General features: G+C 40.6%; 1 protein-coding gene across 1 annotated transcript in view; it reads right to left on the bottom strand.

Moving 5' to 3' along the window:
- The window catches only part of HAS2 (hyaluronan synthase 2), a 32,658-nt gene extending 6,968 nt beyond the window's left edge, over positions 1-25,690 (bottom strand). The window contains exons 1-2 of the mRNA XM_069601009.1: positions 25,031-25,690; positions 10,787-11,413 (exon numbers count right to left, since the gene is read on the bottom strand). Coding sequence (XP_069457110.1) covers positions 10,787-11,413 — 627 coding nt within the window. The 5' untranslated portion in view covers positions 25,031-25,690. The remainder of the gene's footprint in view (positions 1-10,786; positions 11,414-25,030) is intronic.
- Positions 25,691-26,901: the final 1,211 nt, after the last annotated feature.

The following is a 26,901-nucleotide window of genomic DNA, read 5'->3' as shown; positions in this document are numbered from 1 at the left end:
TGAAAAGACCCCGATGCTGGGAAAGATTGAGGGCAGGAAAAGGGGACGACAGAGGATGAGATGGTTGGATGGCATCACTGACTAGATAGACATGGGTTTGGGTGGACTCCAGGATTTGGTGATGGACAGGGAGGCCTGGTGTGCTGTGGTTCATGGGATCGCAAAGAGTCAGACATGACTGAACTGACTGAGATGTAAATTATCTTAAGCTTTTCTGTAAGTGCTAATTGTTATTCTGAAAAACAAACTTTATACAGGCCAAAAAAACAAAAGCAATTTTGCAAGCAAACCAATTACAACTTCAAGAAATTTTTTAGAATTTACCTATACCCAAGAATGGCTCACAGAAGATTCTATGAGGCCAAAGGTGCAGGGTTACAAATAGTACTTTTCTTTCCAAGCTGATTTATGAACTTATTGAATAATGAAACAGAAGAATAAAGGAGATATGAAGCCAAAATATTACCTGAATACTCATAAAGCTGATATGGAAAACAGGGCTAATATCAATGCAGTAGCCAGTTTTATAATTATGTTCCCCAGAATTAGACTGATGTATCAATTCTGAACAGCATCTAAGTGGGACCAGTCTCCTCCTGAAGACAGTTAGTGGCTCTTTGAAAGGTATGGCTCCTTCGGAGTAGCCCACTCCCAGAAGAAAGAAGGAGCTAGGCTACCCCTTATACCTTCCATAGTTCCCAACCAGATTAAGTCACTTCTCTTAGGGAGGAATTAGGTATGTTATACCTGTGGATGGAGATTCTTCCACATGATCAAAGAAAATCAGAAGTAGAGAAAGAGCTGTCACTTCTCTAATTATATTAATAACATCATATCTTTTTCTGGAGGACTCAGCCAGGCCCAAGAAGATATAAAGTGATCAAACTTGACACACCATGAACCAGTTTCATATCCCCACCCAAGCAATAAACGACATGATTGGCAGAGACCAGAGTGTTAGCTGCAGTTCCATTGTTTTTCTATGTCATCTGGCTACATTTATTAATTTAATCAAGACTTAGTCTCTTTATTTATATCAAAAGCCAGTATTTTTACAGTTCTCTGAACTGGTTTATAAAAATAGTAGGAATTTGATGTACCAGTTGTGAATGAAAAAATAGGAAAACAATTTTTAGAAGCATGAACTCTTGGGGCTGGTGCACTGGGATGACCCAGAGGGATGGTATGCGGAGGGAGGTAGGAGGGGGGTTCAGGATGGGGAACACGTGTACACCCGTGGCGGATTCATGTTGATGTACGGCAAAACCAATATAATATTGAAAAGTAATTAGCCTCCAATTAAAATAAATAAATTTATATTAAAAAAAAAGAAGCATGAACTCTTGAGTTAACTTGAGAAGGAAACGGTAACTCACTCCAGTATTCTTGCCTGGGAAATCCCATGGACAGAGGAGCCTGTCAGGCTACAGTTCATGGGGTCGAAAGGGTCAGACACAACTGAGCAACTGAGCATACACACACTTCTGAGTTCAAAGGGATTTTCTATGTGTATATTGTAGGAGACCCTCACATACATAACTAGAAACTCTCAAAATTTTTTAAAATGTATGTTGCTTAATTTTACTAATAGATTTTTCTGAAAAATTAATATATATTAATAACAAATAATGTTGGTAAAAACAACTTAAATGTATTATTGAAACTTATAATTTAAGGAGTATATAGGGTATCCAAAATCACAGAAATGAAATCACCTCTCTAAACTCAATTAGCTACATGAAAGTTAATTTTTGAAATTTTATATTACTGTCCCTATTTAGAAACATGTATTTTCTAAATAACTTCTTGCCCCTTTTGGGTGAGTGGGGGTGCATTCTATTTTAGTCCAGCATGGTCTGACTTATTTTAGAGGAGGAAAAAATAGACAGCAGCTAGGCATTAGTATCCCATTAAAAAAACAGACTTTTGCTAATACTTGGATTTGTAGCCAAGCATCCAAAGCCTCAGAAACCTAAACAATTTCTTCCAATAGCAATGCTTTTCCACTCTCTTGCCTTGTTTATCACTGTTTTGTAAATATACGGTGGTTATAAGCCTGGCAGGCCAATCACTAGAGTAGTAAAAAGTGAAGGCAGAAGCTCAACCCAACTTTCAACCTCTCAGCATCCAGAGCTTATGGCCACACCCCCTCTATTGACTCAAGCCGGGAAAGGTAAAACCAGAAAGCTAAAATAAGACGAAAAACAACAGGAAGGCGGCAATCTAGAATTAATGTTTGGGTAACTCCTCCTGCTTGTGAGCAGAAACAAGCCAAGGGAACTGCCTCTCTGAAATGACCAAACTGGAACCAAACTTCTGAGGTTCTGCATATTTAAATTGGTCCCCCCCCACCCCCAATTTCCAACAGCAAAGTGCCAGAAGTTCTCTGAGAGAGATTGTTCACATGGTGAATTTAACTGTCAGAAGGGAAAGCTCTCAGAAATCCCTTGGGAGGGGTTTGTTATAGTAGGATTAAAGAGTTCTTTATAGAAGTTCAATTTCTGGATGTTATTTGGTGATAGAATGCCAACTAGAAAACCACCATCTACGACAGCCTGTGAAAGCAAGTATGTTCATGGACATAATACTATTGATTTGTTTGTGTGTCAACTCATGAGAAGAGTTGACTCATTGGAAAAGACTTTGATGCTCGGAGAGATTGGGGGCATGAGGAGAAGGGGATGACAGAGGATGAGATGGCTGGATGGCATCACTGATTCGATGGACGTGAGTCTGAGTGAATTCCAGGAGTTGGTGTTGGACAGGGAGGCCTGGCATGCTGCGATTCATGGGGTCGCAAAGAGTCGGACACAAGTGAGCAACTGAAAGGAACTGAACTGAACTGAAAGGCTATAACTCTAGCCCTTCTTGAAACCAGTCTAGTAGAAACAGGATTTCTAGCTGTCTCTTCACCCATTAATAACAAGTGTATAACTTCACGAAGGTTGGCTGTTTAGCTCTGGGCTAGAAGCTGTGGGGGAAACTACACCAGTTCATGAAGAGCTTAACTTCACACTGGGAAAAACCACAAGGCATGATGTGCACACAGGAAACTGAGCACAAATCAAACTGTCTTTCTGTCCACCCTGAATGTATCATCCTGATTTAAATTACATGATCACCAGTCATAATCACTGGGAGATATGGAAACAAGGCAGTCACCAAATTTTGATTAAAATGAATGGAAAATGAATGGAAGATGTTATGGGGCAGAACCAGTTACCTCAGTCATAACCACAGAATCATCAGTTAAAGTGTGTAGGGCCATGGCTCCCCCTCCATCCGTGCTCAAACCAAGAGTTAGGGCTGCCCCTTTCTGCATGGCTACAACAGGAGTTGGCAAACTAAGATCTAAGAATCAAGCCAGCCTTGCCACCTGTTTGGGGACGGTCTATGAGATAAATGATTTTTATCTTTTTAAACAGTTGAAAAAAAAAATTTGTGACACAGGGAAATGATATATAATTCAAATTTCAGTGTCCATAGATAAAGATTTATTGGAACTCAGTCACGCACATTTACTTTCATATTATCTATGAATGCTTTCACACTAAAACAGCTAAGCTGAACAGTTACAACCCAGACCATATGGTGTGCAAAGCCTAAATTTACTATCAGGTGTTTTACAAGCAAACTTTACCAACCCTGGGCCTCAAATAATTGGTTGCAGGAGAGTTCTGTCATAAAAATTTTTTTAAAAGTTGAGATAAAATATGTCCTAAGCCCCAATTTTAATTCCAGTAGATTTTTTAAAATGATTTCCTCCATCTCCACATGTTATAATTAGTAAGAGTAACTGCATAAAAAGTATAAAATATTAATAAACTGGATCTTCTTTAGCCAATATTTGCCTATTATAAGAGCAAAATATCCTCAGAGTCAAGAAGCCTCAATTAAATAGTGAGTCCTATATCTCACTTCTACGATTTTCAGTAAGTCATAGTGGAGTCAGACACCAAATAGAAAAGTACCTTGTGATTACAAAGGATCATAGGGAAGTATACCATTCATTGTGCAGCACGCCAGGCTTCCCTGTCCTTCACTATCTCCCGGAATTTGCTTAAACTCATTTGTACAGGATAATAACCTTTACGTTTTTATATTGTAAGTAAAAGAGCATGGCAATCTTTACCACAAATAGATAACTCGATAGAGAGAATCTCTAAAAGGAACATGAAAATTGATTATATATTAAGAATCTCTTATCACAGTGAACAAATTTAAATGTCTGGAATTATCTATAATAGGTATAGACTATCACTGTCTATTCATAACTTATCAGACTATAAATTCACTCTAGCTTACCTCACGTAACATTAATCTACCTCACCACAGTTTAAATAAAACTCTCCTGTTACATCTTCTATCAAATGTCTTTCAAATTCTGACTCAGGTCTAAAAGGTCAAGTTCCCCATGTTTCACCTTTTTAAAAAAACATATTTCCTTTCAGACTGACTGGTGGATTCTCCATATCTGCTTGCTCTAAACCACTTCAAAGGGCCCTGAGAGTTACGCAGCAAGAGGAAGTCTTGACTTTTTAGCCTGCCTTCAATGAGGAAACAAGGATGAAAATAAATCCAGACCCCTACTGTTGCTGCTGCCTTCATCCTCTGTCTGCTATTAAGGCTCAACCCTTTCTTAACCTTGACCCTTCATCTTAACCTGGATGCAGCGATACTATTTATTGCTATTAGGTTTGAAATTTACCTTTGGTCAGGATCCCACTACTACTTTCCCTTCGACAACTTAACCACATAGTAAATGGAAAGACCCTCCTACCCTGTTTCCCTCAGGCCATTGCCTGAAAGAAGTCAGCCAGAATTCTGAAATTCCCCAGTAGTTATTCACTAGCAAACATAAGACAGTGTTAGGCCCCTGAACTCATAACAATACAACGCCAGAGTAAACATACTACTGCAAAGAAAGTGTCACACAAAACCTTAGAATCAAATTGGAGTCTCAATCCTCCACTGACCAGTTATATTTACTTGTACTAGCTTTGTAGCCTAAACTCGTTACCTTACCTTTATAAGTCTCCACTTCTCAGTTGAAAAATAAGGATAAGTCAATCCACCTAGCAATGTGTTGTAATGGAGAATAAGCTAGATACTGTATGTGTAGCACTTATAAGGGCTGGCTCATAGTAAATGCTCAATAAAAAGAAGTGATAAATTGGGACTTCCCTGTGGTTCTAGTGGTGAAGAATCTTCCTTGAAATGCTGGGGACATGGGTTCTATCTCTGGTCGGGGAACTGAGGTCCCAAAGCCACCAACAAAAATCCTGCATGCTGTAGCTAAGACCTAATGCAGCCAAATAAAGAAATATTAAAACCAGAGGCAAAAAGGAAGAACACTAGTCCAGTGAAGGAAAGAGTCCTTCTTTTCATTACTGTAAATAAGCCAAAACTCACTCAGAGAGCAGAAACTAATGCCTAATCCAACGTTCAACAAATTTAAGTTAAGCAAATTGGATTATTGAGCAGGCGCCATGAAAGTCCTTAGTTTGGGCTGTCTGCTAGGGAAAAAGATTAGAGAGCAGTTTATGGCAGACTGTGAGTGGCAAAAACAAAATCATAAAATCTAATAATTTTAGGACTAAAAAGACCTTTTGAAATTAATCTATGAAACCAATCGAGGAAAAAATAAATGCCCTCACAAAATAAACTTTCTTTGGGGAGAGGGACTGGGGATAGGTAGGATTATTCTTTCTTACGGTAATCTGGTTTACAGTAAAAGATCTCAATATAACCAAGAGGAAGCCTCTAAATCAGACACCTAAACAATTTGGTTGTTATTTGTTGCTCTTTGGTAGAATGTTACCCAAAGTGTTATAAAATATTTGCCTTCAGGCACCCTAGAATATTTATTTAAGGTGAAAAAGGAGTCATTAGGTTATTCTCTTGTCTTTTTCAGGAAAGTTTATACATGAGTGAAAGTTACAGACGGTGCAAAAGCAAAGGTGACAAGCTAGCTGGAAAATGAGAAACCTAATGTTGTCACCTCTAAGACTTAAGCCAGGAAACACCCTTTATTACAAGTGGTTGGAATTCCCATTCTCAAGAAGGGAATCAGGAAATTGCATAATGGTGGCCTTAAATAAGAGTCTACATTCAAGAACCTGACTTTGGGGAAAAGCGTAGATTAAAAATGAAAAGAAAAGTCTAATGATATACTCTTGCAAAGCATAGGTAGGTTGCTAGTAAATTAAGACAGCCCTAACTGGTGTCTTGAGCTGGAAGTGATCTCAGAAATCATCTGTTGTACCAGTTGAGGCCCATAGCAAGTAATCAGTTAAATCAAGAATTCAGATTTCCCCATTCTTATGTCAATGTGCTCTTAATTTCATCCTGTAAAATGAAGAACATAAAGTCGCATTAACATTCTCAACAAGGCCCAACAGAAATTTTCAGAAAATAGGAACCAATCAAATGTTATATTCTGTCAATTTTCATTATCCATGGTAGTTATGCACTACAAAGTTTCCATGAACAATGAATTAGCATACATCAGGAAATTGCTTCCAGCAGAAGTACAGAAGAGTTAGTTAGGTTCCTCAAAGCCTCTGGTCACAACAGTTTTGCCTAGTGATCAATACCTAAACTTGTTTTATTTGTGTTTATTTGGGTCACCTTATTTAATATATATTGTTGGTTCGTTCACATTGAACTCATGTCCAACAGCACCGTAACTCAGTTCACGGTCTTAGTTTCCCGGCCAGAGACTGAGCTTGCACATTTGATGGTGAAAATGAGGAGTCCTATCCACTGGCCTGCCAGGGCATTCCGGTTAACAGCCTTTGTTCAGAACACTAGACAGCACTTCACTTCAGGACCATTTAAATAGCTACATCGCCAACAAAAAGCACAGAAATATGAAAAGCATGTTATTAAAGAGACTAAAGAAGTTGCTTGTTTACAGTATAAAAGTTGAAACAAAAAGGCTAAGCATAATCTTGTTTGACCTCAGTTGGAAATATTTACATCAGGTGACTTTTTTTTTGCCACTTTGAGCATGTCTGTAAACAATCACAAAAGCACTGCAACTATTGATCTTGGGGTAATAAATACATTTGTATTCATTAGGCTAATTTGCAAACACCAAATCCATGAACAATTAGGGTCAACTCTACTATCAGGAATGATTTAATTTTCCTATTCTCCTTCTCAAAGGAATGTTGGATAGCAAGGGTATTGCCAAATTAAATTAATAATAAAATTGCTTCCTATAATCTTCCCTTTGGGAAAATGCTCATACTTATTGTATTTTTTTAAACTGGGAAATTTTTAATAGAGACATCAGATGATACTTTTTTTTTCTTTCCTTTGTCACATAGACTGGTAACTACTTATGTGGTTATATCCATGTTCAGTGAAAAGAGAGATGATTATCAAACCTAGATGTCAAAAGATACTTTAAAAGTGTCCTGATTTTTTCAATAAATACAAAAGGCAAGTGTGATATAATCTCAAAATTGTTTTTAAAATAAGGAAAAATAGAAAAGTGTATGCTGAAAGATATTAAATTTGATAATCTATACATGGGTCAGGTATTTGCTTCAGATTATTTTTCTTTTTCATTGAAGTATAACTTATTTACAATGTTTCAGGTATACCACAAAGTGATTCAGTTATAAATATATCCCTATGTATTCTTTCCAGGTTCTTTTCTATTATAGATTATTATAACATGTTGAATATAGTTCCCTATGCTATACAGTAGGTCTTTATTATCTTTTATATATAGTAGGTTATCTGTTCATCCTAAATTCCTAATTTCTCTCTCCCATCTCTGTTGCAGATGATTTTAGTTTTGCTTTTTGCACTTTTCTACATCTTTGAAAGTTTTTCCAGAAAATACATTGATTAAAAATTAAGAAAATCTTCCTTATTCTCCTTTTTTCTCATTCCCTATACCTTATTTTCTCTGTTATTTTTCTTCTGCTGCTTTTCTATCTTCTCATCTCTGGAAGCAGCCACTAGCATCACAGATGAATTTCCTACCACGCTTGTCTTAGACTACAGCTTCCCTAAAAATTCCACGTTGGCACTTATTATTTGAGATATAAAGAGGTGATAACTAATAAAGCCTTGTTCTGAAAGACATCAGAGGGAGCTAACCCAGAAAGCTCAGAACTACAGGTAGAAAGGTTAACCTTGAGATAGGGAGTGAGGCTGGGGACCCTTGAAATTGTAAGCAGAAGAGAGTCAGGTCTTGACAGGCTTCAGAGCCCATGCCTTTGCCATTCTCTTTTGTAGGAGGCAAAATCATCTGTTTGTAGTTAAGCAGGGAGGAGTTTGGGTAAGGCCCTGGGAGAGTGACGGAGATATGAAATAACAGACACGAGAGGAATAAGCAAGACATCTATTCAAGATCAAGTGAAAAGAGTGCTGATGAGTGCCGAGGATCCAGCTGCAACTGGAAGCCAGTCATTTTGGCCATCTCTCTGCACACTTAAGCAGTGTTCTCCAGCCAGGTTAGCAAGTATGAGCAGATGGTCAGTTTCTTCCCCTAGTCCCCATTCTCTCTCGTGTATTAGCACCTGAACGTTGCTTCCTTCCCTTCCTAACCAACTTGAACTCCACATCCAAGTACTTGGAATGCTCAGGAGCCAAAAACCTCAACTCCCTCCCCCTTGGTCTTCCTGCGGCTTCTGCTCTGCAATTCTTGGACCCTGGGTCAGTCATAAGAAAGGATAAGAATACTATATTAGAGTGACTTTCACACAATTTCTGTTTTTATAGGGCACAAATGGTTAAAATAGCAAGGGATCTGATGAAGCATGGCAAGAGAGTTTACTGGTTTCAGAATTCCAAAAGATTTTTTACCTTCCTTTGAGTGTTCTGAATGGACCATAAGGCTCAGGAGGATTCAGGGTCCAGTTAACAGCTATTGCTAGGGTCAGTCTACCTGGACACATCATGCTAATGGAAGGAAAGTTCTCAAGCCTGATTAGGGCACCAGCAAAAAGTCTATTCTAACATTTTAAATTTTGTATTATTTTTTCTTGGACAGGCCCAAGTCAAGTTGCCAAGGATACAAACAAAATTCCAAACAAAATGATGGGAGAAGGGGCTTTGGGAGAAGCCGGTTAAAAAAAGAAGAAGAAAAACTACACAATGACGTGTTGATTAGAAAGGACAAACGTAAATTGTTTTAACTAGAATTAAAGGCAAAACATCAAAACAGATGTTTTCTCATTTTTGGGCCAGAGCTTCATTCTTCATATCTTCTGTAAAGTCCCTAGCCATCCTTTACTATAAAAGTTTTATCTTATCCTCTCATCTGGTCACGTATGTAAAATGTCGAGTTATCTAAATCAGCCTTATTTGCAAAAGTTTTAGAAAATAGGAGACACTTGGGGGTTGAAATCAACTCCCTAGAAGAGAGATTTACACAGATGGTATAAACTGAAGAAATGTTTCAAAGTATTCAACTATTAGTGAAATTAACAACTGACATGTTAATTAGCAATTGAAATTACTACAATCTGCATAAGGACTACATAATATTATTAAAGCATTTGCTGTTAATAGAGTATTCTTTTTTATATGATTAACAGCAAATGCTTTAATAGTATGAACAATGCCATTATCAGCAACTTTGGCTAAGCCCCTTTGGATTCATAATTTGAAATAATTATCTGAAATCCTTTGAGAGATTGCTATCTTCTAACCAGGTAACTGAGATTTGGGAGGTGGTCCTGCTCAAGGTCAACCAGCTACTAATAGATGGGACTAGAATCTCAGTTGACCGAATTGAATCCAGTGCTCATTCCCGACCCATTACTCAGAGACCCAGTGGGCATTACTCTGTGTTGATAAATTACCCTAAAACATATGATGGATCTTCCAAAAGCAAGGGTTTCATGTTTAAGAGAAGAGGAAGAGTGTCAAATATATATCTGAAGTCAGAGAATTTCTCCCTTCTCAGTATCATTGTGAACAAAGTCTAACTTAAATATCTGCAGAAAATCACAATTAGAAAACTCACAGGAGCCCTGCTAACGCTCTAAAGAAACAAGCTTCGGTGAGAACTAGAAGAGAGAAAACCCTAGAGTTAGCAGTCAGGAAATTAATAAAGAGACAGAGCCTGTCTAATTTTCATGCAAGCAAACACCATCACAAACACTTTCAAAGGTCAAGTTGCAAGGAGTGAGGTAATGCTGTTTGGGGAGTGAAATAAACATGACTTAGATTTTGTTCTGAGAAGGTTGGGGTGTTTTTTTTTTTTTGGTCTTGTTTTTGTTTTCCTTTTCCCCCTTTCTTTTCTTTTTCTTGGTGTCTTACTTTTGAATTTCTATACTTTCCAATTAAAATTTGTAAAGTATTGCCCCGACTTTGCCTAGCTTCTGTGAAAAATATTTTATAGCCTTCTTTTGGTCCTGCAGATTTTCTCCAGCTCCTTCTGCTGGGGCACACACTATTTTCTTACATTGCTGGAGAGTTTAAGAGTGTGGAAAATGATGTTGGAATTGATTTGGCAGAACCAAGGCGGGAGAGAAGGTAAGGGAGGGGAAGGGAGGGAAGGGTCTCCTGTTCAAAATAATCTTTACTTGCAACGAATCACATTGCATGAAGTAAGCATTTTCATAGATAGTTTTAACCGTTTTACAATATTTTTTTTCTCTCTTTCAGAATGGTCTTTCAACAGTCATGCTGTTTTCAGATGAACTGAAAGAAGTACTGTGTCCAGAAGGGACAAAGATGGGCCATAGCATATGACTGGAGAGATACAAAAGATGCTTTATTTAAATGTATGTTTGTCCTGGCAGACATGGAGACCTACCTGTACATAATCCACACTTCGCCCCAGTGCTCTGAAGGCCGTGTACATGACTTCTCTTTTTCCACCCCATTTTTGCATGATGCAAATACTCTTGTTGGACAAGACCAACTGGGTGACATGCTGTGAGCTTTCTTTGTGTGACTCATCCGTCTCTCCAGGACCCTTCACATGGTAGTTGTTCTTCCAGATATAAGTGGCTGACTTGTCCCTGCCCATGACTTCACTGAAGATGTCCATCATGTAAAGGTCATCTTCCGAGTTTCCATCTATGACCATGACAACTTTAATTCCGGGGTAGGTTAGCCTTTTCACAGATTGCAAACATTTCCGCAAATAGTCTGGATCTTCTTGATATGCAGCAATGCAAAGAGCAACAGTTTTGTTCAACTTAATGGGGGTTTCTAGAGATTTTTTCATTTTCCGGTGCTCCAAAAAGGCAAACAGGCTTTGGATGATGAGGTGTGATGCTAAAAAGGCACCATACAGTCCAAAAGAGAAATAGTAATTATCTGTTTGGATAAATTGGTAGCCAACGATATAAGCAGCTGTGATTCCAAGGAGGAGAGAGACTCCAAAAAGTGTGGTTCCAATTATTCTCAGGATACATAGAAATCTCTCACAATGCATCTGTAAAAATAACATGATACACTTGGTTAACCACTCTTGTCCCACACTTCTTTACATATAGGGTACCACAGGGAGCTCACTGGTTCCAAGTGCTCTGACCCTGAGTTTCTCACCTAACTAGTTCAGTGACTTTCTGCATCTCAGTTTGGCATCTCATCAGCAAAAGAGATAAGAATGTCCTTTTGGGGACTTCCCTCGTGGTCCAGCGGCTAAGGCTCTGCATTCCCAATGCAAGGCACCCAGGTTCGATCCCTGGTTGGGGAACTGATCCCACATGCCTCAACTAAAACTCGATACAGCCAAATAAATGATCTGGAAAAATAAGTGTTGAAGAAAAAAAAAAAAGAATGTCCTTTTGTCAAAACTCAGAGGATTCTTTCAAACATCATATGAGATGGTAGTGCACTGTACCATTGAAAACTATAATGTATGAAACACATATATGGATGCATCATTTTTAGTACATTAGATCATTTACCTAAGGATGTACTCTGTGTGTGTAGTCATAGCTAAGCATAACACCTAATATTTTTAGTGAGCAAGGCACTCTTGCACCATCATATTCCTTCACTCATAATACTGACCAGTGAAAGTTCAAAATTCATAGGCCTTGCTCAATTTCTTATGTATCATTTTATCTCAGCTCTGATGCAAATCCCTCAACTCACATCTTTCCCATGCAGCTAGCTGAGGTTGAACATAAAAATACATGGATTCTACCGTTCTAGCTCTTCCATCAGTTTGCATGACTTTGAGCCAGTCATTTTTCCTCTCTCGGCTTCAGTCTTGAAAAATCTGTTAGGGATTTCCCTGCTGGTCCACTGGCTGAGACTCTGCACTCCCAATGCAAGGGGGCAAAGTTTGATCCCTGGTGGGGGTACTAAATGCTGCAACTAAGATCAAAGATCCCACACTCCACAACTATAGCCAAATAAATAAATATAAAGAATAAAATTTTAAAAAATTTAAATCTGTAAAATATAGGCATTTAGACTAGATTATCTCCCAAGTCTCTGTTGCCATTAAAACTTCCTTATGCATAGATATCCTACACAGACATTTATCAAAGCTCCTGAAATTCCAAATTTCAGTCCTTTGTTTATATCACTGTCTCCTTCAACCATCATCCACACCAGCCAGTTAGAACCTGGTAATCAGGAACTTTACTGAAACACAGCAAGGACACAATAAATGTTTGCAGAAATGAGTTATTAAAGAAGAAATAGCATCATGCTTAATTCAACAGGTAAATTTTCTGTTGTCTGAAGAACTTTAACAACGTAGACTTTAAAAACACATTTCAGTTCTTAATAATATCCAGTTTTGTACTCCTCCCCTGTTTACAAATCTCCTGAAATATTTTGAATGTGAGTATAAGAGGATCATACATTTTGTATTCCTCAAAGCATCTCCAATTATGACCACAGACGAGGTGCTTGGTCTTGTTTCCTGGATCCTATTCCTATACATGTCACAAACAATTCTCTGGACACCTGCCGGGTGTCCAACAAATAAATCAACGTTGGCATCATATGCCTGCAGTATCAGATTCCACAGGTTCCATCCTACGAGACTGGCCCCTCACAGACCCACACTCAGATGTCGGTTGCAAGCCCAAGTTGTCACCTGCAATTATGACAAACTGGTTAAAACTCATAGGATTATGAGCTCTTCTCCTGAGTTCAATTAATTCGCTAGAAGGACTCACAGAATCAGGAAACATGTTTATACATCAGATTACTGGTTTAATATAAAAAGATATAATTTAGAAATAGGCAGATGGAAGAGATGCACAGGGCAAGGTATGGGGAAAGTTCCATGCATCACTCTCCCCAAATTGCCACATGTCTGTTAACCCATAAGCTTGCTGAACCCTCTTCTTTGGGGTTTTATGGAGAATTCATTACATAGAATGATTAATTATGTCATTGACCACTGGCAATTAAACTCCATCTCTAGCTTGTTTCCCCTCCCCACTTATCTGGGCAAGAAAAATGGAAGTTATTCCAAAAGTCATCTCATGAACCTAACAAAAGACATCTCTAAATCTGTAGGAAGAAGTGCCAAGCATCTTAAGAGCCTCAGGCCAAAGACCAAGTCTATATTTATTAGAATTAATCACAATATCATAGGTTTCCCCCTGAAGTCTTTCTTTTTTCCTCCCCTTCCAATAATGAACTCTAATGAGCGATAGAATTTGTGTGACCTTCAATCATTTACACCAACTTCAGGGGTTTTGTCATATTTGCATATAATTAACATTTAACCTTTCCCTTTAGTTCAGCTGGTTTTTGAAAAAGTTAAGTAAATTTATTTCAAAAGTACCTTGGGTTAAGTAATTACCTCTGAAAAATCTCTTCCTGGATATATTATTTATATTTTCCTATTCCACATTAAGACTTAAAATTGAGTGTTGACATAAAATCTGTTAACATCTTGGTTGTTACTAGTTGTTTGGCCATCACATCACTCAACTCTAAGTGATATCATTTACATTCTAGGCCCTGTGGTCATCACTGAGGTGGTCCTGAGTGCATTATGCTTTAGGGTAACTTACTGTGACTACTCGCCAACTGTATTTCCACACCTGAGCAGACTGCTTGATGTGCCCATGGCATTCCAGTCTTTGGAATTCTGAAATGTGCCATTTCCAGCAGGGCTTTTAAGGGATAGAGTGGGCGTGCTGCAATATCTCTTTTTCCCTCCACAATCTTGATGTACATATTAACAGGTCCTTGGAGAGTGCAAAGCCAAGGATAGAAGGAGCTTGGTCCTTGAACTGCCACATGGAAGGAAATCAGTCACTGATGCCATCAATCAGGATTAACTGCCTTGGATTCACGTTAACAAGAAATAATTTCTGAGTTTGTGTTTGTGTGCCTGTTACAAATATTGGCTTTAGTGTCTCTAGCTCATTACAATTCAAGCAATGCACAGCAGACTGGAGACCAGGGTTTGAGCTTGTAGACATTATTTTCCTTTGCTAAACTGGAGATGATACTTGTCAAGGACCCTTCACAGGACAACAATCAGGAACAAAATCAAAGTGTTACAATTTAAAATATCCGCTAACATGGAAGCTAGAAATAAAAAACCAAACGTGCATTCTACTTTTGACACTTACATAGGACACCATAATATGTAACATGTGGGCCTGGTAAAGGTAATCATGGCACAGATGGAAAGTGCAAGCTGCTGGACAATGGTGAAATGAGTTTTCAGAGCACAGCATCCCTTGTTAATTGAAACCACTGGCCGGATGCGGAAAACTCCCCAAAGTGTACATTAACCAATGGCGAAGGTGCTGGGAGCGCCAGACCAGGAACTTGGCTTTTCCAAGACATGAGTCATTCTCACGAGAGTGAAAAATTTCAAGGGGACGAAAACACTCTGCCTGGGAGAAGCTCAGAAGTGTGTTCTGCTTGTGTTTCAAATCACCACAGCCAGCAAAAGAACTGCCTGCCATTCTTTTCCATTATTCACATTTTCCTTGCTTTTATCAGCACATGTAGACACAGAGCGTGTTCACATAGCATCTGCTGGCAGCTGCTGTAGTGGGAACACCCTCTTACATCATAGGAGTCCACAGAATGTCCTTCTGCAGCCTGGGAAAAGTTGCTAGTAAACTGCAGCAGTAGAATCTATTTCTGGGAAGTCTGGGTTGCTGCCTAGTTTGACACAGGCAGCATCTCGGTGCAGCCCAAAGGGTTAAAAGGCATACTTAGAGCCAGCTGCACTGAGGGAATAGATTGATCTCAGGAACTGACACACAGGATGTGTTTCTTTATAATTTCAGAGATATGGGCACCATATGTGTGAGACTTTCTGAGACAATCCCCAATTCAAACACTCCGTTTCATAAGCAAACCCTCCTTGTCAGGCACATAGTTTATTGCTAAACTGGAAAATACGGTTAGTTTTATCCTCGATCATTTACTTAGAAACATGCCTCCCCAAGTTATTGAAAATATAAAACTTGGTTTTGCCCATTATTAGACTTTATTGATTTTTAAGTTGCTGCATAGAATTCTGGGCCAAACCAAATGTTAAAAAACAGTTTGGTGCACCATAATGTACACTCCAAGTCAACAGATTATTATGTGTGTGTATATATATATACAATGTGTATCTGTATGTGTTAGTTATCTGTCACTCAGTCGTGTCTGACTCTTTTGTGACCCCCTGGACTGTAGCCCACCAGGTTTCTCTATCCATAGAATTCTCCAGACAAGAATACTGGAGTGGGTTGCATTTCTATCTCCAGGCGATCTTCCTGACCCAAGGATCAAACCCAGGTCTCCTACATTGCAGATGGATTCTTTACCATCTGAGTCACATATGTATATATATATATATATACATACATACATACATACATAAATAATACATATTTATATACATAAATAATTATCTTCACTAATGTCCCCCAAGGACACAAAATATTGTTGGACTTACAGTTGGTATTCAGAAAATATTTGAATGATAGACGTAACTTTATTCATAAATATCATTAGCATCATTGTAACGTCAATGATTTTTAATTCATCATTTCTAAGCTCCAGGCATAGAGTCAAGTTTTGTTTTCTTGAATAGGGAACAATCCTACTTAATTTTAACAGTAAATATAAAATACTGTTAATCTCATGTTACAAATCACACATACATATGATGAGGCAGCCAAGACTGAATGTTTAAGTAACTTGCCCCAAATCATAAAACTTGCCCAATTCACACAGTGGCATAATTTCAGTGAATATTGGCTGAATAGATTTGAACTTTCATGAAAAATTAGGTGGTGTTCTTTTGTTTCTGGTTAATATGCGTGTTGTGTTAAGGAAAGATTAAAAAAGAACTTGAAAACCGTTTTCCAGCTGTAATAGAAAAATGAGTATTGATATGCACTCAGGAACAGATACAACAGCCAATTCCCAGAGATTTCTAGGCTCATATATTTTCCTACATGGCTACAACCAAAGGAACCTGGAAAGATGTGGTGCCAAAGGGAATTGGCTGGTGGTTCCATTTAGGCAACAGCAGTGCTGTTCTTAATGCTAACAGTCAAACTCCTGTTTTACTCTAACAAAGGCAAAGACAGAAGAAGGCCCTACGCTCTGCCAGTCTGCACTGATTACTTGAGTCTAAATGGATTTTTCACTTGTTTAAAATGTATTTATTGAATACCTACTTTGTGCTAAACCTGTTTTTTGGATACAGGAATACACAGCTGATTGCGACGCACAAGTGTATACAGCTATGGGTGCGTGCTAAGTCACTTTAGTCATATCTGACTATTTGCAACCTCATGGACTGTAGCCCACCAGGCTCCTCTGTCCATGGGAAATCTCCAGGCAAGAATATTAGGGTAGATTGCCATTTCCTCCTCCAAGGGATCTTCCCATCCCAGGGATAGAATCTGAGTCTCCTGCGGCTCCTGCGTTGCAGGTAGATTCTTTACCACTAAGCCACGAGGAAAGTCCATCTATAGCCACAGTGTGTACTTAGTGCTACTTAGAAACTCAAGGGGAGACAGGGCCATAGGTCCCATCTGTAGAGCAGATATAAACCTTGCCGTTTGCTCATAGACCCCAAGTGGGACTCCGTAGGTCACTGGGCTGCACTGGGCACCATTCCTTCCCTTTCACTTTCCTCTATTAACCAGAGAGCAAACTGTGGATGAGAGAGAATAACAACTGCTCTCATTGCCCTAGTGCAGTGGTGAGAACTAAGTTCCCACAGCTTTCATTATGGGGGCTTCCATTTTGGATCAGGGAGAAGCTAAAGTGAACTCTAATGAGTCGTCAGCATCAGGGAAAGGCTGTGGACATTAGGCCAAGTGACACCTCTTCTGAGAGGTCCTAGCTTACTGCTCCTTCTAAAGTAACTCCTGCAGTAAATCAACTCTACTCCAGCAAAAAAAAAATTTTAAAGGAAAATATAAAAGGGAATATTAAAAATAAATGAAAATAAAGTAGCTCCTCCTCCCTGACATCTCGTCACTGCCTGTCACCATCTCCTTTGACCCTGCATGATTTTCTATTTTTTTAATTAGTGTTTATTGGAGTATTATTGTTTTACAATGCTGTATTGGCTTCTACTGTACAGCAAAGTGAGTCAGCTACGCATATCCATATATCCTGTCTTTGGGGGATTTCCTTCCTGTTTAGGTCACCACAGAGCACTGAGTGAAATTCACTGTGCTATACTGTAGGCTCTCATTAGTTATCTATTTTATATATAGTATCAATAGTGCACATATATAAATCCCAATCCCAATTCATCTCACCTAACCCCTGCTCCCGACTCTGCTTAATTTTCTATGTTACACTAAGAACACTCCTGACTATAGGGACTTGTTTATCTCAATCAACTGTATATGCCTGTGCTATACAACAGGGTGGTTATGGTTTAGTTTCTAAGTCATGGCTGATTCTTTGAAATCCCATGGGCTGTAGCCCACCAAGCTCCCCCATCCATGGGACTTCCCAAGCAAGAATACTGCAGTGGGTTGCCATTTCCTTGTCCAGGGGATCTTCCCGATCCAGGGATGGAACCCAAGTCTCGGGGCTCCCGCATTGGTAAGGAGAGTCTTTAACCACTGTACCACCTGTGTTGAGTGTTAGTTGCTCAGTTGTGTCTTTGCGACCCCATGAACTGTAGCCTGCCAGGCTCCTCTGTCCATAGAATTCTCTAGGCAAGAATACTGGAGTGGGTTGCCATTCCCTTCTCCGGGGGATCTTTCCAACCCAGGGATTGAACGCAGGTCTCCTGAATTACAGGCTGATTCTTTACTGTCTGAACTACCAGGGAAACTCTTAGAAGCCTACAAAACAGGGTATGCACTCAATAAATACATTTTAAATAAGTGAATATTCATTTAGTCTCAAGTAGTCAGTATAGCCTGACAGAGCACAGGGCCTTACTCTGTCTTTGCTGCAGAGGCAGTGAATATGCTGAGCCCTCAGGGTATCCTTCATCCAGCAGATTTTTTGCTCTTTTAAAACCAGTTCTGTAATTTCTTGCCCAGCTATTTAAAGGTTGGGAGGCAAGGGTGGGGAGTATCCAGCCAGCTCTAGAAGACCTCTGGATAAAAAAGTTCGAAAAGGCAAATGATCCTGAAGTTGTAAATTGCAGTCTGAGCAAGCTGATGAATTTGGGGGTCAAGTTTGGGGTATTAGGGATAATGAGGTCATCTTTTTTCCATTTGAACTCTTAAGTAGTTTTCCACTTAACCTCTATTGCAAGTAGTCTTACAATATTTATTGTCCATTAATCTACACACTGCTTTGTGTCTTGATGCTAATGATTGTGAATGAATATATGTGTGTGTGTGTCTGGGCACACCCATATACATTGGCCTCTGGAATCACACTGAGTTGGAATAGACTCCCAACTTTCTTTCAGTGGTTTCTTTTAAAGGTTGGGTAGCCTTGAACAAGTTACATAATACTTGCCATCTTCACTTTCTTCATCTATACTAAGTCGCTTCAGTTGTGTCTCACTCTTTGCAGCCTATGGACTATAACCTGCCAGGTTCCTCTGTGCATAGGAATTTCCAGTGGAAATTGGAGTGGGTTGCCATTAGCTTGTCCAGGGCATCTTCCCAACACAGGGATCAAATCCATGTCTTACATCTCCTGTAATTGGCAGGTGAGTTCTTTACCACCAGCACCAGCTGGGAAACACTTCATCTCTAAAATGGAGCTAATCATAGTGACTTCACCTAATTATGAGATTAAAAGATGGATCTCATTTCAATACCTGAAAGGAAACTATCAAGTTAGAGCTCAGTGCTGTTAGCTCTCTGTGGGTTACTACCCTACTAGTAATCACCTACTCAGCCTGACTCTCCGTCTCTTTAAGTTGTTGTTTGTTAGTTAACAAGGGATAATTTTGACATAGTGGAAAGGATAGCAGGACAGGGAAGAAATGGATTCAAGTCCAAGCTCCCTCTGCCTCATATTAGCTATTCAACAAACCACTTGAGGGTTCTATGAATGAGCCATGTGTCCTTGGACAATTGATACCTCTGAACTTAAAAATGTTTAGTGTTATAGATAACTTTATTCATTTTAATGATTTTAACCCACAGCTGAGTGTCTAGAAGGATGGATATAGATTGCACTGTAGGTAGTCTCCTCAACATAGTCACCTGAACAAGGATGAATATTAAGTGTAAATTCCTTTTGGTCTCTACTTTCTGAGCCTCATTTCCTCATCTGCAAGATGGGAATGATAACTTTTTGCAGGATTACTGGTAAGGAATATGTATATTTATTATAGAGTCAATGGAATATTAATGGCATTAGTATCTTAACACATAGGAACATAATTCAAGTTGTAAAGTGACTTGCACTTTCTATTTCTACAAGGTATTGAGTTTTGCTTAGGATCTCAATACAAAGGGTTATAAGGCACATTTAGAACCAGCTTTACTGAGGGAAATAGACTGACCTCAGGGACTGACACAAGGGATGCATCATTATAGTTCAAAATATAATAAAAACAGACCAGGTCAATGTCCCTTCACTTACAGCTGATATTTAAACACACAGAAGCACAAAGGACAAGAGGAGATATATTTTTTAATATGGTTAGTGAATGCATGACTCAAGGTCATATCTAATAGCAGAAAAGGTTTTAGAACATAGGTTTTCCTTACTCTTTAATGTGTGGGAGGAGGAAGAAATAGATCAAGTCATATGCAGAATGATTAGAGTTAGAAATACTAACTTAGGTAGGTGACACTAGCAAGACATCTGGAAATGTATTTCTTTGTAACAAGACATATTCTGCCTTTGGCCGTTTGCCTGCAAATGGTGGATTAGAAAGAATGGTCAACAAAAGGCTAAAAAGCAGTGGTTCCCAAATATGGATGTATATCCAATTCCCAGGGAATCTGTAAAAATTACAGAAGTGTGGCTCCCGCAACATTCTGAGTTAATTGGCATGGGGAGCTACAAGGGTGTCAGGAGTTTCTAAATCTCCTTAAGTAACACTAATTGCAACAAAGTTTGGTAATCATTAGGTTAAAGTCTAAGAAAACTCTCACGACCTCATTTGGACAGATACACATCCCTCAGGTGCATTGCCTCTGCTACTGTCCTCAGCTAGAAACCCTAAGAGAAGTACCCAGATGACGCCTCCCAGGAGTCTTCACATTAGAGCACCTGACCCACCCCTTCCTTCTCCCCTTCTGACCTGCTCTTCCTCTCTGGTTTTGAAGTTGACCTTTGTCTTTACCAGTACCACTGCACTTCTTCTAGCAGAGACCCTGGAGCTAATTCTGCAGGGGTTTAGCAAAACACCTTTCAAAGACCTTGTCATCTGAGCTGTCTCTGGATCCAGAACTTTAGGTTTCAGATTTCTCTTCTTTTGTACCAAGTTGATCAATGGCTTCCTAAGATGCCCATTCTCCCAATTGTCTATTTGTTCCCGAATAGGCAATGGCACCCCACTCCAGTACTCTTGTCTGGAAAACCCCATGGATGGAGGAGCCTGGTGGGCTACAGTCTATGGGGTCACTAAGAGTCAGACACAACTGAGCGACTTCACTTTCACTTTTCACTTTCATGCATTGGAGAAGGAAATGGCAACCCACTCCAGTGTTCTTGCCTGGAGAATCCCAGGGACGGGGGAGCCTGGTCATCTGCCGTCTATGGGGTCACACAGAGTGGGACACGACTGAAGTGACTGAGCAGCAGCAGCAGCAGCAGCAGCAAGCTTCATCCTAAAATTCACTGTGGCAAAGGGGGGAAATTACACAAAGACCTGACATGAAATCCTCACTCCTATGTGGCCACATATACCAGTGTCAAATCCTTACGTGAAATCTTTCCTGATTTCTCTCGATCAGATGTGATTTCTCCTCAGTTTGAACCCTCATAAAACTTTACTAGTCCAACTGTAGTATAGTCCAGCTCAAGGGTGTTACATTCAAGAAATCTTGGATTAAATTCCATTCACTCTCTTTAGTAACCCTGTGACTTTGAGTGGGTTACTTTACTTTTCTGAGGCAAAGTTTTTTTTCCATAAAGTTTTCTTGTTAGGGGGCATGGCAGGGCACTAGATACAATTCATATCAAATATCTATCTCGATGCCTGATACATATTAAACAGGTGATAAATAGTAGCTATTATTTTACTTTTTTATGGGCCAGACTGCATTTTACCTTACACTGTGGTTATTTAAAAACTTCTTTGACTATGCTTTTCCTATGAGGCATTCCATTTAGATGTGTACTACATCTTGTTCATTTTTAAAATAAATTGCAGTACAGTTGTATGCTTCTAAGAGACATTCATATTTAAATATTTTACATTTAAATTGAAGAAAAATTTAAGAGTGTGAAGTTATATTTACTTTGACTCAATGACATTTTTCTAGGTTGTGAACACAGCAGTATATTATGAACTCCACATAGATAACATTCAAAATATTATTGAATTTAAGATATATGCAGTGGGATAATACTAAGTCTATGCAGACTACTGCTACAGAGGAAAGGATTAAAACCAAGTTGGGGGCGATGAAACTGATTTTTCTGCAGGGAGCTGTCCCCCCATTCAGTGTCATACAAGCTGCCACAGGTTCTGACCTTACAGCCTGTTAGTGGAGCACAGCCTGGATGAGCATGGGTAAAAACAGAACCTTGTAAAAGGACTGTGGGGCTTATGCTCTATTCTCCAATTACATTAACTTATAGCTCCCACATTATATAAAAGCCAAGAAGTTAATAATATGCTACTTGTTCTTAGATTAAAAATACAACTGTGTAATAAAACTTTGCTAAACGGTCTCTCCCAGTGATCCATAAATAAGTCCTTTCCTCATAGAAAATAAATGAATCAGTGGAAGGTATGAATTTAACAATTCAAGAAATATTTCTTAAAACAATCTCAGTTGGTAAGGAATCCATGTGTGAAAAAAGAAATTTGAAATTCAATATTTTGGGACTATTCCACAGACTTTACAACAATGATTAGTTTCGATATGACTTACTTTCTAGTAAGTCTGTTACCCATTCGTTGCACAATTCTTGTTTTCCAAGAAGGTAGGTGACTAAACACCATCTTTGTTTGGAGGAGAGTGGCATTCAGATTTGGTACTAGTCATTGATTTAAGACCTTGAATTCTTACAGTTGCCATAGCTTTCTCTGAAAACAAAGGATCCAGTTCTAGGTACAGTACAAGTAACTCCGTAATGTACATTTGACACACTTCTACAAGAAGTTTTTCTATTCACCCAGCTCAGCTATTATATAGCTAAAAAGAAAAGAGGAGAAATTATATCTTCATTATAGTGCTATAATCCAGAAATGTCTTAGAATTTTGAATCAATAGTCCCAATATTGCTTCATTCACAACATACTATATATACTAAAATTCATACTTTTAAAGAGTCAAACTATTGAAAATTTAAAAAAACCTCCGCTGGAATATAGTAAGCATTTTAAAAACAGTATTTCGGTTGTCAGAACAATCTTATTTAATTTAGCCTTTGGAAAAATGCAGTGAAAACCAGTTTAACGAATGATTCAACTTGTGCATATTGGAATGAAAGGAAAAAGTTTAGAATTTAGGAGTTCTTTTCAAACCTACTCTATAACATTTTCAATTGTATCTACGAACAGTTTGATGGGCATAACTATTTATTCTACCCAACTCTACACAAATATACATTTTAACTTTTAGCCTTTCATCATTGGCATGTTTGAATGTGTGCTGACCCTCAAAATATTTTGTTAAAATGACCTTTAAAAAATCATAATCCTTCTTAAACTTTCAAAGGTACATTATCATATGTCTTCAACTGAAAAGAGAAATCTGCCGGAAAGAACCTTGAAATCTACAAGGGCCATTGAAGTTGTTCTTATCTGTCGCCTCCCTTTCCCAGCAAAGCTCAACAACCAACTTGCTTGGCTTTGCTCTCAGGCCGAGTTGAAAGTCTATATATACTCAGGCCGCCAGTTGGGAAAGCCCTCGGTAGCCAATCAGAGCTTCCCGCTCTATTGCGTCACACCTCCCCCCTGGGTGTGACGTCAAAGGCAATCCCAGGCCAGCCACGTGGGTTGTAGAAGTGCAGGCTTTCTGGGCAGCTGTTCGGGAGACACCAGGCAGCAGTGGTCCCCAAGGGTGAGGAGGCTGGGAGGAGCCGGCAGAGCTCCTACACCCACCTCCTGGGAGCAGGGCTGCTGCAGCTCGCTGGAGGCGGAGGCGCGCGGGCTTGGTGACTTCCAAGTACTTCGCGCGGCCCGTTTGGGGGATGGAGGGAGTGGCCGCGGGAAGCTGGCACCTAAGCCTGTGTAATAGGACCCGGGTCTTGTAAACCCTCCTCTCCAGGCACCGCCTCTCAGCTCCCAGCCCCTCTTTCCAGACTTAATTATCCCTTCAGAGCCATTTCCCCTCGGCTGCGTATCCAGGGCCAGAAGAACAGCCTCTCGCCTCCCAGTCCTCGCCCTCACACAGACCCTCCTTTCAGACCCGCCCTCCTGTTCACAGGGACCCATTTTGTAGCCCTCGCTCACGCTGGGCGGGAACCAGCTTGACGAATTCCGCCCAAGGTGTTGATTATCCATCCCAACCTAGCCTCTGGCTCGCCTCCCATCTTCACCCCCGGCTCCCAGTGGACCCCCAAGCCCCAGCCCGGGGCTGGGCGCTGGGCACGGCACCCCAAAGCCCCCACCCGACTGTGCCCCCCGCTGCAGCTGCGGAGAGAGGCGCCAGCGTGCCCGATGCCACGTCGGAATTGGCTCCCGGGACGATGCAGCTGCCTGCGCGCCACACACGGTCCCCATGCACGCCCTGCCCCCGGGGGCTCGGCGGCCGACTGCAGGGATGCGCGCGCTCCTCCCGCTCGGGTCTCCCAGTGCCACTGCCTGGGTCTGGGACCCCTGGCCGTAGTGATGCTTCCGGAGCAGGGCTGAGCCCAGATAGACCCACTCTGACACTTAAACGGGGTGTAGAGAGTGCAAAGAGGTGGGGGGGGTGGGTAGGGGAATAAAGGGGGAGTGGCCGAGCGAGGCCGGTAGCCGCGCGGAGGTGGCGAAGGACCCTCCCTCCCTGGGGCCAGAACTGGGACCAGCGATCGCTTTAACCCTTTGCATTCCAAGAAACAGGCTTCCTTCCCACTTAGGAGGAAAACGCGCTAGGCTGTTCAGGGCTTTTCTCCCCACACAGAGTGTGGGAAAAAAAGGGAGAGGTGATGAGAATGGAAGGGGGAAGGGGGCAGCAGTGGGGAATGTATTTTCCTTACACAGTGGAGATGCTTGTTTCCTAGCTCGGGAGCCCCTCGGCAGCTCCGGAAGATGTGGAATGGAAAAGTACATCCCGGGAAGTGCAGCCTTTCCCAGGCAAAGAGGTTACCTGTGTTCCCATAAAGGCAACAGATTTCTGGCGAGCGCCGCAGAGATGGGACAAGCCCCGGGATAGGTTACTAAGCTTGCAAGGGATCCGAAATATCCCCTGATTTGCAGCCTGTTGGAAATGTTCAGACCTCAAACTTTTCTGTCGAACACGGACTTAAAATTGCGTTTAACTCTTAACGTGGGGTAATGACCCCCCTCCCTGGCCTATTCGAGGACCCTCACCGTTCACCGAATCGCGCCAGTGTAACGTACCTTGTTCAGCTCTTGGTCATAAAGTTGTCCTCAGCCTGTCTGTGTGGTCCTGAAGGGTCGGTGGCGGGCAGTTTCCAAAATTGAGGTAATAGGAGATCAGATGAATTTGAGACGACCGGCCAAGAAAAATAAAAAATTTAAAAACAACATTTAAAAAGGATAGGGGAGTCTCAAATGTTTAGGTATCCCCTACTTAAAATAAAATCACTAGTATTTTTAAATATTTCCGTTGCACTTCAATCTTCTAACTCTTAAAAGAAAATGTTATCTGTGCTTTGAAAATAAATTAACTTTATTTTATTTTATGCTCTAGTTCCTTCCCCCTAATATCAGAAAGTCTCTGCTCTCTTTTTGTATTAAAGGAAAAAAAAAAAAAGCCTGGTGAAAAGTCAGCAGAACCCAGGAAGCGTAGAATCAGGAGAATGTCTTTGGCTGGGGCTGGTTCAAGTCCCTGGTTCAATGGGCTGCTGGAAGCCAGGACTGGGTAATTCTTTCCAGACGTCTTGACTTCTCCTTCCTCGCGGTTGTTGCCTTTCTGCCTCCTCCAACTTAAGGGGGTCTTAACAAGTGAGCTGGTGGGTGTTTTAATAGGGCGGAGGAGGGAATAGGGGTGAGGGGAGTGGAGAAGGGAGGTGCGGACTGGGAAACCGGAGGGGAGGGAACTGGGAGCGCGGGCGGGCGGGCGGGAGGCGGGGAGGGGGAGAGGGCGAGAGAAATTGGCCATTCAAAGCTCTCTCTGAGCTAGAGGCCGGTTCTAAACGCCAATGAATTCAATTAACTTGATTGCAAACGTGTGCAGAGCAATGCTGTGCACACAGGCGACCCACCACCTGAGTCCCTCCTTTCCTCCAGCGGAGGAGCAGGGAGGCCAGGCTGCGTAGACATCCCTGACTCTTCTGACTTACAGGGATTCCCACTTCTCGATGCATTGCCAGTTCTGTTTAAGTAATTTGCTTTAAGACCAAATGGTGCCCTTAGGCTAAGTAACGGCCCTGGGAAGGGAGAGCTGGGTTGTGTGTGTGTGTGTATGTGTACACCTGGAGCCTCCGAAAGCCGGCTGAAACTCTTTAAAAAATCAGTGACTGGTCTCCCACTGGTTAACCCTTTCTTCCCTCCAACTCAAAAGTTTCTGAGCTGATGTCAAGTGTCAAAACTCTCCTTTACATAGAAGTTTCGCCTTGGGTAGGCGAAAGAGTAGAAAAATAATTGTTTTTTCCTTAACCTGATCCCCTAACATTAAAATACGCCAGCAACGAGCATTATAAATAAAATATAACAAAATAAAAATCGTCCTCTAGAGAACTCCAGAACAGCGCGCTTTAAAAAAAAAAAAAAAGGCCGTGTCTAAGGAAGCTGCGTAAGTGGCTTTTGCTTCTTGAGAGAGTTTTAAGAAGATAACAAGTCAGAATACTTATTTTTGCTTCGTGATGGTCTATTCGCATCTTTCTTCCAAGGGCCCAAGGCGGGGGCTTAATTTTGTCCTTTCCTTTTACCCCTTTCTTTAGTTCTCTTTGGTCCTCGTCAAAAGCCTCCCGATGACTTCAAATGGACAGTAGGTGGCACTGTTTAGGAAAAAATGAAAGTGAGCTTACAAATTAACTATTTCGGTTTGGGGAGATTTCGCCGATTATTATAGGATAAAAGAGATTTCTTTTTTCTTCCAACGTTCATTTGAGATGTGGACTTACTTCGAACCCGACTAGGCCTTGAAAGCTAGGTTCTTGCTCCTTATCACGTATCTTGTATAATAACGAACAAGTCAAATCGGAAAAGTCAGTAACCTGGGAGCGATGCTTTTTCAACACGTCCCGCAGGATGTGGTGGTGGTGGTGGTGGGGTGGGGGGTAGGGGGAGAATGCTGTGAATAGAGG

This window comes from Ovis canadensis, chromosome 9 (genome assembly GCF_042477335.2).
Source record: "Ovis canadensis isolate MfBH-ARS-UI-01 breed Bighorn chromosome 9, ARS-UI_OviCan_v2, whole genome shotgun sequence".
Taxonomy (NCBI): Eukaryota; Metazoa; Chordata; class Mammalia; order Artiodactyla; family Bovidae; genus Ovis; species Ovis canadensis.
This window is presented reverse-complemented; position numbering and strand designations above follow the sequence as displayed.